Genomic DNA, 12,529 nt, shown 5'->3' on the forward strand with positions numbered 1-12,529 from the left:
CATAAGACCCGTCGCCGAGTGGAGCCTTGAGTTAATTTCATCTTGCAAGCTGTTGACCTTAATATTATATGAACTACACTCTTTTTACAAGTCACTGTTTATGTGTTAAGTATTTATTAAGGGAAATTGGTGTGATTTTGATATCTGTGTAGAGCATTTAGTCACGTGATTTCCTGTTTGATTTGTTGACTTAATTGCAATTCGAACAGCCAAAGTCCCGGTTATGAAATACCAAAACAAAGCGATTCATTAACTCAACCCGATGACCAGTTTGAGAAAAAACGAATTTTTTGTCCGTATAAGTAACCACTATCATAAGTACAAGTTTATTAGACATTACTCGCCAACTAACATTCGCGCAGGTAGGAATATTCTAATTATATTCTGATTCAGACATTAACTCGTTAGGATTGGGGAAGTTTTCAGAAAGCGGTAACTATAAACCCCAAAAGTTAATATAGGTAACCTAAATTAGTTGAATCTACGATTAATCTATTTGATTCTGGATCATAAATAGATTATTATATCTCTGTCTTATGTTTATCATGGTTCGTTTATAATATTCAAAGGGTAAGACCTACTGTGGTATAGATAGAGATGACGCCTCCATATACTGATAGAGATGACGCCTCCATATACTGATAGATAGAGAAGACGCCTCCATATACTTAGAGAAGACGCCTCCATATACTAATAGAGACGACGCCTCCATATATACTGCTAGATAGAGAAGACGCCTCCATAAATTGAGAGCTAGAGAAGACGCATCCATATACTGATAGAGAAAACGCCTCCATATGCTTATAGAGACGACGCCTCCATATACTTGTAGAGACGAAGCCTCCATTTACTGATAGAGAGAGAAGACGCATCCATACACTTATAGCTAGAGAAGACGCCCCATGTACTTATAGAGAAGACGCCTCCATATACTAATAGAGAAAACGCCTCCATATACTTATAGAGACGACGCCTCCGTATACTTAAAGAGAAGACGCCTCCATGATAGCAAAAAGACAGTTTCTGCGTTATAGAGAGGGTTACTACCAACAAACGTTCAAACTTTGATGTCTTTGATAAACAAGAGCAAGTCAAAAAAATTGAACAAGAAGAAAATGACAGTTTGTACTTTTTATGATTATTTTTTTCTTCAGGCAGTCATCAATGTCACAAATTAGAATATAAACATAAACCAAGGAGATAACCGGGACGAAGCAAGACTCAAAATTTGCTGATGGCGTGAAATCAATCATTTTGAAAATCGTATCCACAAATTTATTTTCAAAATGTGAATCGTTGGGATAAAAATTCAGAATAATAATAAGAAAACAATGCGGTGAGAGGGTTAAAAAGAAAACTAATAAAAGTCATGATAATTGATAAAATAATAGGCTACATAATATAACAATTTCTCTATAAAGAAAAGAATTTACATTGGTTATATACAATTTCATATATATTTTTTTTTGGAGGGGGTGGAGGTTGACTTTTTCTTGTCCTCGACGTCAACGTATCTCTTAATTTAAGCATTGACGTTTTTTGTCCTGGCAAATATTTCCACTTTAGCCTAAAAATAATTCATATACATTTCTGACGTCACAACAGGAGAAATCTTGGAAATCTCAGATAAGATCAGTAGATGAAGCATGGAGAAAACAATCAGCGTATAATTATCGAATGTCTTCCATTGAATAGGGAATTAACAAAATAATCAGTAATTGCAAGACCAAAGAACATTTGATATTGGAAAGAAGATTTAATAAAATTATAGATTTAATCTTTTCGATTTAAATTTCTTGCTGTCTTAATGATCCACTCTTACTTTTGTAAATTTTTAGGTAACATCCCGAAAATTGGTACTTAAGTAACGTTAATTAATTAAAGCGACAATCTTTAAAACAGTTTAAATGAAAAAAACAATAAGGTTATACTCAAATCAAACTGGGAATGGGCCGGGATTGTAACTTGTAGTATTTTATCTCTCGATATGGCATTGTGTTCAATTTTTCTTCCAGAAAAAGATCAATGTTTTGGCTAATATTAAACAAACTTCTGTGGAACACGGGGAGAAAATCAAGAACTGTTTCATTCAAAATAATGTCCAATTACATTTAACAGGTGCAAGTACATTAAAACGATGTTTTTCTTTTACTTGGTAGAATTATTTCAAAGGAAGAACATATTTTATTAAAATATAATTATTTCCGTTCGTGTGGCTTGTTTAAATTTGCTAAATTCAAGAAATTTTAAAGTATAATAAAGTTTGGCACATTTTGCACATAATAATAATTAAAACGTTAATAGTAACAATTTCATTATAATATGATAAAATCAAACGATTAATCGTAGAAGGAACACTCGAAGAATTAATTACACAAAACAGTACAGATACAAATCGGCTTCACATTAAAATCAGTTTTAAGACGTTCCTCGACAATGATGGATAACTTACAAGCAAATCGCCGCTATTTCCTCTTCTTAATTAAGACTTGTACGGTACCCCCCCCCCACCCGGACGAACCAAGCCCCACCCCCACACTGGCCAAAATCGCATTTAATTAGACGCATGGCTTATCTGCATTTAGAATACATAAAAATAACATTAATTGGATGACATTATAGATGTATTTATCACGATCATACAACAAACAATGAAAGTAACCAATGTAATGCATTCCAATGTTATGCCGATAAACGGATACCCATTGAGTCCAACAGAGCGTAAACAGAGTGTAAATTATTGAAATCAATATTAAAATTGCATTGTAAAAACCCTTTTCGAACAATTTTGTGTACATTTTTAATATGTTAAGCAATATAGAAGCGTTAGCTCAACGTATTCTTAACATCTATGTGTTGCATAATGTTCTCTTGAACCATCATTTGTGCCTTAGAATGATCAATTCAAAGACTAAAAACAATAGTTGCATAAATGTCTTCGAATGGTTTGATTACGTACCGGTAATGACAGGTGTAGTAATCATGTGAAATATCGCATATCTCTATGTGTGTGTGTCAATTATACTTGGACGTAACAAATTAGGGTTAACGCTGCTAGTACTGCAAAGCTACCTATATTTCTAAGCATCTCCAATAGTTAAATTATGGCTAAACTTACCTTAATTTACCAATTGTTTGGTAAATTGTTCGTCTTAAATAAACAAATATTGGGAGATTTCAGTTGTTTTAGCAAGAGGCAATGTCCACTGTACACAAGTGGTGACTATCATACTCCGTACATTTTGATAAAATTTATAAAAAAATATTATGATGGGATAGAAGTCGGCCATTTAATGTATGTTGTTTTTAAAGAGTATCGATGGTGTATCTCTTTGACTTCAAAATCGGCAAATTTTAACATCATATTATTTAACAATTGTTTTCATACCGGCAGTAATTCAAACCAAGGTATTTGTCACAATTTGCAAATTTCTGTGAACACCTCGTCGTCAGTTTAAGATATAAAATCTTTCCTTTCAAAAATAGCCATCAAATTAAGGTTATACTCGCTGTTTAAATATTTCCATTTATGTTAGTGACACACCAAACTAGTCGGTACACAAACTGCTGGTTCACAGTACCCCAATGGGAATATTTAAAAAAACGTCTGTAATGCACCTCCTAAATATGGTATTATTATGTCTAAGAATAGCCTCAGCATAATCGGAAAAATCTTTAGTTATGATGGGCGCCTAGTTTTATAACCCCTGATCCAGACAGTGAAGAGACCCAAGATATCATCTTATGCGAAATAAGTGAAGGATGCGCAAACATATGTCATGTAACATCCACTTATATGATGTACTGTATACTGCTAAATTGGTCTGAATAAATTAAATCATGACAAAACTTTGAGTGGTCTAAGAAAACATCTCACGCGAACTTGCTTCTCATGTTAACCCACATAGCAACGTATTAGGAGAATGGTGTAGTATTTCCAAGGTGCTGTACTTTTAACGTGAGGTAAGAGCTTGAGCCTGCACAAAGGATTGATTGAAGTAAATATAGGCCTACCATAGAAGTCAACAAATAAGAAGAAATCCATTTACAACCAGTTAAAGGTAAACACTTAATACGGTTATGATAAGAAACTGGTTTACACATCTTAATTTTAACCAAGTAAGACTATAAATGACGCCTATAGCAGATCTAGATTATCCGTGATACAAGGATCAACCGTCAACCACACACTTTGGCATTTATACAAATACTAAGCAAGGAACACATGCGCATGATCATCTCTTACAACCTATCACGAGTTGACCTGTCACGTGATCTCATCTAGTAGAAAAATGCGGACTAGTTTCTATGAGTTTAATTTGACCGTTATACATTTTAACCGTTTGAAATATGTAGAACAATAATTGGTTGCTCTCATTGGTAGAATTAGGTTGTAATGACGGATTCCATAGCAACCGTGGGTAGACAAGCAACTGCATCAGTATATACATACCAGTTGCACTATGTTTATCATGTATGCTATATGTCCATGGTTACAATATACTTTCTTAGTCGATCCATAAACGAACTGAAGTGACTTTGATCGACTGAGGATCTTATTTTCAAGCTTCCTTTCATGGTGACGTATGATTTGTCGAGGTAAAATTGTTTTGTGACAACAGCACCTTTAGTAGCCACCAGCTGTATTTCCGGTCGGTATGCCTAGAGGTTGACCATGCTTGATCGCCGTGGCAACAGGTGAGGGCTCGTTGCTAGGGGGAGTTGGCATACCCCCTGCACTTTGACAAACGTACCATTCACTGAGGTTCGTACCAGCACTGTTCGCTAAACTAGCGGCGGCAAAACTTCCATTGGTTGTTCTAGAGACGTTGGTTGTTGCGGTTTGTGAGTTGGCTTCACTGGACGGAGGAGGAGGGGATGTTTCTCCAGAGCTGTCGCTCTCTTCATTAGAGTTCTCGGTGTGGATTCCTGGCGGGGGTGGGGATTTACTGTGAACTTTCATGTGTTTCCTAAGCGAGCTAGGGTGGGTGTAACTTTTGTCGCATCCTCGTATTTTACAGTTGTATGGTTTGTCGGAAGTATGAACATGTGAATGTTTCTTCCTATCGCTTGAGTTGGCAAATCGCCGGTCGCATCCTTCAAACTCACATTTAAAAGGCTTCTCACCTGCAAGAAAACAAAAAGACAATACGAAATAAGTTAAAAGCGTCTTGATCCAACACCCAACACATATACACTCTGAGGGAAATGATAGTAAGAGATTAGTATACTATTGCAATAAACAAACAAGATAATCATGATGTGGTTTCACTCTTGTCGTACGTATATAAAAGGTAATAGCCCGGAATCTACACAGAGAATATCCAACCGATATCTGATCAATTCTTTGGTAGCATCAAAATTGAGATAGATTCCAAATTAATTACTAACATTCACTAATATATTAAGAAGGGTGACAATTCTACAATGAAGTAAACACTACAATGTTTTGCTTGAACATAGTGATATCACATGTCAAGATCACCATGTTTGGCCTTTCTGAGATATTTGTATATTACTAAAGCACTCCGCAAGCAATATCAAGTATGATCTTTTATTAAATCTAGCGATAACTGAATGTAATAAACATAAATATTCCAACAATGCTTTATTTTGTAGCAGATATTTGCAATGAAGCCAATACACTTTAGAGTTTAGACTACCTCTATACGCGTACATGGTTGTATGAATATGGCTTCATCGCTTACACGATTGATGAGTTGATGTTTGCTATAAAGTGTGTACCTTTGGTGAGGTGGTATGGAATAAACATGATTTCATACTGTAAGGAATTTTATCTCGTAAACAAATAAATATGGGTATTTTTTTCTTCACACTGATGTTATGGCATTCTTATCTGCGTTAGAAAACGCCATGTGAACGTATATTCCACAAGGCGAGCTAACACTCGGGGCGAGGAACGCCGTTGAGGTAAAAATAACTCCGGTTTTCTTTTGATTTCGTAATGTTTTTTCTCAAGTGATTGGCATAGGACCTTGGGAAGTCATTATTGAAAATAAACAAAATTTGGCATTTTAGATACCGGTTGTGCAATGCTTGTAACCTTCACATAAGCCTGAGGTAATCGCATACCAGTATCATGATTGTCAGAGCAACAGGTCTCCATTGAAGGGATCGTGTATATTGAGATATTACCCAACAACTACTACACTAATGTATCTTTATGACCAATGATGGGGAAAATTTGTACATTAACATTTGTTTCAAAAAAATCTGGGATATGAATCAAATAGATTTAGGAAAATTGCCGTTTTACATCAATTTTGTGTTTGTTTAAAGAAACAAAGTGATTGGTTGTAAAAGTAAGACTGTTACAACATTTATTTTGTGTTAAATTCGGACTGATGTATGTAATTGCGTGTAAGCTTGGCTTCCAATGTAAGTTGAAGTGGAAACCTTTGCATACATGAGCCGTTCGAAAGTATATAGCTAAAACAAACAAGTAACTTTGATCTCTCTTCTTACAAGGTTACCTTACAGTTTTACGGACAAAATTACCTTCACTTGGACATATTTTAGCAAAGAAATGTTGGTGTAGGCAACGTGAAATAAACCACGACCAGTTCTAGACATATATACATAGGCTACCTATGTTGTATATATGTACAGACAACACATATTTGAATAAAGTTCCATGGTATACTATCCTGCTCAATTCCAAACATATACAATGATTTCTTCTTGTAAATTAAATTAAATGACTTAGCAATTTTCATTTGGGGGCACTATAAAGAAAGGGCAGATTTGTTATTCATTTGAGGGGGGGGGGGGGGCATTATAAAGAATGGCGCAGATTAGTTATTATTCTTTGACGCAATTAATTGTGATATATTTATGCAATTCTCAGCCTTGTTTATCTGTTAGTTTAATATCCTTTGTCAACAAAAGAAGGGGTATACGTTTTCGTTATTGCAATTGTACCCTGCTCAACTGAGAAATAATTACTATGGACTTGTTTATGCCGCTGCAGTATCATCGTCAGAAAAGACTTAATTTAATCATAGCAAAATCTCCTCGCACTAGGAAAATAAAAATAATCAACGGGGGTAAATTAATTGCGATAAAATAAAAATAAAAATAAAGTGTCGGCTAAGCAGATTTGCATAGTAAGAAAGAAAGCGAATGATCCATGAATAGCTGACGGTGTATAGATATACACGTCAAGTAAAAATAGTTCAGATTTTTTTTTCTCGAAAGTGCGACGACATCTTTGGCTAATTTGAGACCTATACCCCTTTTTGAAAGGACCAGCAATTTTCTTCGATTCTATGATAAGTGAATGAAGGGAACGAGTCAAAATACGAAACATTATCTGACTATGAATCAGTATATGCGCCATGGCTGGCTGAATGGAACTCTTTTCCCATTTATTTGAAGGGTATTTGAAAGAGATGCAATGCAGATATACACATGCATTGTCACAGTTCCGCTACGTAATTGAACTTGTGCTAGAAAGCTGTTAGAAGGGGAAGTTAATGGCGTATTAGACCCATGCTGAGTAGTGTCTGCGTAATAGCCTGGTGTCAGGATATTCATCAATGGACACGACAGACCCGATAATTGATATTAAAGAAGATAACGTGATTCATAACACTCAGAATTAATGTCATCTTCTTCTGTTTTGACACTAAGAAAAAAAAAATGGAAGCACATTTAAACGAATGATTCAACATTTGTGTACAATCACCCTTCAGAGATGAAGGTCTTTAGTAATTGGTGATTTTTTTTTAAAGAACTATATTTGAAATAGTTTATGGTTGTTCCTTGCAATGGCAGACATTTTGAAAAGAACTAGGCCACTCACTCATGATTTGAGATAAGTTTACTTGAAACATATTTGGAGTTGTATTAGTCGGATTTAGCGTTGTAATTGCTGCTTAACTTACTAATTGCTGCCAAAAGGGATAAATATATATATATATATATATATATATATATATATATATATATATATCAATAAAAATACTCTTCCAAAAAACCCTGAAAACAGCGGCTGTACCTTTTTTCGATTGATGTAACGGTTTTTGTATGTTGTGCATACTTTCTTGTACAGAAGTTGTATACACAAGTTTCGTTATACAATTGTCTATTGAGTATGCTTGCAAAAGCGACAATGTTACTTCGAAATGGAAAGCTTTTTATAAAGATATCCTGGTAACAAAGTACCGACGAGAGCATATCCATTTCTATTTTATGTCAAAACACAGTGAAGAGACGAATTCTAGAGTATAGAATTAAATCTCATTCATTGCTGTTAACGAAGGGACTACACACTGTCTGTTTCTTGTTAAATCGTAGTGTCTCCTTCACTTCATATTTCATCATTCTCGATAAATTGATCAACTTTACCAACAGAGAAAGACAACCACTTGCAAATCAGAGAAACAATTGAATCAGATTCAAGCAAAGACATATACATATAAGAAATACTTAATCAGGCTAGCTGCCGCAACAGAAATATAAACATGTCCTTGTCTAACTTAGCTCAACATTCTATGAAAGCAGTCGTAAGTTTGTATATATCTTTGAGATGTTAGCTGCTGAATACAGCCTACTTTACTTTAATACAAGTTAATCCTGCTATGACGCAATAACGAGGATCACTCCAATTCTAGTTTTTCTTATCTCGTTTTTTTTATGTTCTGTTTCACTGCTTGCTGTCCTGATGTCTGCACAGTTGGTCGCATATGATATGCCTTCTATTTTTATCAAATATATATATATATATATATATAATTTTTCTAACTTGAAAATTCCATATTCTTGCTAGCTAATATTTAATTCGGTTAAATAAGTATCTTCGTTATAACGTTATGGTATAAATCCCTATTTAACAGTCACGTGAAAGCATCTGGCAGTTAGATGCAATGTATCAGCCGATTATATAGCTGCAAATATCACACAATGACACACACTAAGCCAGCTAGGTATATCCAGGGTGGGGGATGACAAAACAAACAGATCTTTGTAATCTGTGGATAAAGGTCTGCTGAATTCACAAGTTGAAGTTGTTGCCCATTGGAAACTAACACTGCAGGTTTATAAGTATATATAATACAGATAATTTGGAACCAGCAAACTGAAGACAGCTTCCCTCAAAACGTACGCATATAGGTTCAAACTTATGGGAAGGCGACACTATGTACTGTCATGGGAATTTGTTTACCATTTATATATACATTCAAGCAGTTCGAAAATAGCTAATTATCTTGAACTATAGTGTTCAAAAATGTAGTCCTATGTATTTATTATGTTAATTAAAAACAACGCTCTCCAGCTTCCTTGCGGCTTTATTGAACTTTGTGAGAAACATTCGTTTCATTAATGTATGAGTGTATGTTCTGTACACGTTTGAATAGATGACCAATATGCAGTTGATTGGCGAAATATATAGGTCTCCATATCATATGTCTGAAGAGACTTTTTTTTATTAACGTTGCTATTATAACTCCATTTTGAGATTTGAATTTTTCGATTAAATACAACTATTAGATGTATAGCTGAAAATTGACCTATCAAACTATATTACTGGAATTATTATCATATTCGTTTGATGTTTATCCAAACTAAAACATCCTCGCATCAAAGTAAATCACTCGTAAAGTGTGCAGTAATAAGAAGCGTATAATAACCCGGCGCATTGTGGTACGAAATATGAATTCCATAATTAATAGCAATAAATAAAAATAAAAAAAGATCATTCACTTGATGAGTTGCGAAAATGAGAGGCTACATTACATCTGGGGAGCTCAGTGAAATAACTAAAATAGTGAAAATAATACCCAGGACTTAGTGAATATTGCTGGTATTAATTTCTCCGAGTGCAATGTAATTTATATTAACTAATCACGAAACGTACGAGAGATTCAATCACGTTTCCTTGCAGATATATGGGTAGATTTATTTAGGAGCCATTGTATGGATGCTCGGCAAACAAATAAAATAATACACAATAATATCATGGGAGGCTGTAACATCAGTTACAATTGTTCTAGTCGTCATGAATGAAATTTTAAGCCTATGGATATCATGTAGAAGGTATACGGACACCTATATGTCCTAATAACTCTAAAAGGCATCGGGAATCATGAAAATAGCTGCAAATCCCATCAAAGATTGACCATTTTACAAGTCTTTTCTTAATTATAGTTTTATTTATGAATAAACATGAGCTAATTATGCAGACTGATGAAGTAAAGGTAGTGACTGCCCAATTTTGCTGTTATGGTATCCCTTTGTTATTATCACGTTCATTTCAAGGATACTGACCCCAAATTATAACCTCATGAGATTTTTTGAAATAAATTATTGACTTCTTTGAAAAGAGGAACATCACATTATTCGGTTGATATATGTAGATTTGTAAATAGGGGTTAACTTATTAAGGGCTAAAAATAAGAAATTTTGATGAGCGCAACACTCCACGTCATAGTTTACACATATTTAATAAGTGACCCAGACTTATAAAAACTTCAAATGTGTATATCTTGGAAACAAAAAGAACTTTTCTTAAAATTCCAACATATTTTGGATGAGATTATCACAGACAATGAATGTACTGAATACGGGGCAACTTGGCTAAGTGTTTCATAGTACTTTAACGAAGAAACGACCCGTTAAGTGTGAATGGAGATATCATCGTATATCTTTGATACCCCCTTTGAAGAAAATGGGGAAAAGAAATACTTAATATCCGAATGCATGGGTGGAAATAAATCGATAAACATAGACGGATGTAGATGTCAAGAGCATGGGGTTAGACGGTTCTGTTCCTCTTCCCCTATCTCGCCATCTCCATCCTCGAACAAAGAAAACTGAGTTCAATCAATGCATGGTGAGATGCAGAACTCTATATACAATTAAAATTATCTAATCATTATCTTTACAGTCGTTCTAAGTTGTTTTCGTACTTGGTTCATTGGTTTATTTAATGCTATGCATAGCACGTGTAATACACTATAACTATACGTACTTGGAAGAGATCTTAAGAAAACACAATTCAGTTCTTAAAATATGCCTATATGAAGCAATCAGAAACACACTAAGATATCCCAAACCAAGTGGAGACTTTATGTTGAATACACACATACACAGGCAGATATAACATAACATACATTGGAGAAACGAAACACACATTTGTACGACGCTCATTGTTCTCGCTGAGTGAACACCCTCCATTTTGAACTGTGTGTTGCCCAGTACTATGATGTACTAAGATGTATACACAAAGATTTTACACCATGCATAACAGACCTCCGCGAATCCAGTCTCTGTCCCGTTTGTTTGTTCCTAAGGGGACACCATGGCCGTCTATATATGATGTAAGTTTGGAGGGCTGAGGTTAATTTGATGTTGGCTGCAGTGAGGGTGTGTATATACTCAAGATATACCATATTCACTATATACTACGGCAAAAGTCGGAAGTTTCGACCATATTGCGCCGAAGGGGACAAGACAATTTCTAGCAAATCTCACGATATTTTAAACCCGCACACCACATCTTGAGGGAAGGTTTCCATACCACCAAGGTTATATTATATATATGCCTGTCATACATACAACACTTATATGTATACATACAGCATAACTATGTCTAGTTGTTTTGATAGTTGCATGCATTATACATGAAACTATGCATATTACTGTATAGCATACAACTTAACTGTTTGTTATATGTTATATCCTTCTCAAGTTGTTTTCGAGAAGATCGCCTATCCTGTTGTACCAAATATTTTAGGGTCCTATCACCCCATCTCTTCACACCCTCCTCATTTCCACCAAAGTTTCCTGTTTTCCTTTTTTGTTTATGCTATAAAGTTAAGAATAAACTTTATCCCAGAATCGTTTGACTAGATTATTTATTTCCCTGATATTGTTGGAGATTGTAGTTATATAGGAAGATCAAGCAAATATCACATTGAGTATTTATTCTCAAAGTTCGCTTTGTAGTTCATTAGTTATACTTCACCAATAAATTGTTCTCACAGCATTATGTTATAGGTAGTCATTTTATCAAGATCCCAAATGAGAAGGAGCTTGACAATATCGCACCATAACTTATTAACTGTTCCCTCACCAATTATGTTATTTCTTCATCGAGAGTAACGTGACTATTAGAATTTGTCAAGTACGATTTGGCATCATTTCGTAAAACATGTTTTTTGTTTCTTAAAAGGATATTACGACATTACACGGCTTATTCATTTCACAATTCAAGTAAAAAAAAAAATACTTTGACAGGCAGAACACCATCAGACATAACAAAACATTTTTCGAACTTGGACGGACTGTTATTGGATCAAATAGTTAAAGTTAAAACGGATCATCTATTTAATAAATTATACGCACCGACCGTCAATAACCTTACAAACTCAAGAAAACAAACAGGATCATAAGATTATCAACGCATCGTTTTCTTATAACTCTATATACATGAAATAAACGAATTAATTCATATCTTTTTTTTTATTATTACATTTCCGTAACTGGGTAAGTTGCCTATGTTTCA

General features: G+C 34.5%; 1 protein-coding gene across 1 annotated transcript in view; it reads right to left on the reverse strand.

Moving 5' to 3' along the window:
- Positions 1–1,116: 1,116 nt before the first annotated feature.
- LOC139974942 (uncharacterized) overlaps positions 1,117–12,529 on the reverse strand; it is a 33,593-nt gene continuing 22,180 nt past the window's right edge. Inside the window, exon 2 of the mRNA XM_071982499.1 lies at positions 1,117–5,127. Within this exon, the coding sequence (XP_071838600.1) occupies positions 4,628–5,127 (500 nt within the window). The 3' untranslated portion in view covers positions 1,117–4,627. The remainder of the gene's footprint in view (positions 5,128–12,529) is intronic.

Source organism: Apostichopus japonicus, chromosome 10 (assembly GCF_037975245.1).
Source record: "Apostichopus japonicus isolate 1M-3 chromosome 10, ASM3797524v1, whole genome shotgun sequence".
NCBI classification, from domain to species: Eukaryota; Metazoa; Echinodermata; class Holothuroidea; order Aspidochirotida; family Stichopodidae; genus Apostichopus; species Apostichopus japonicus.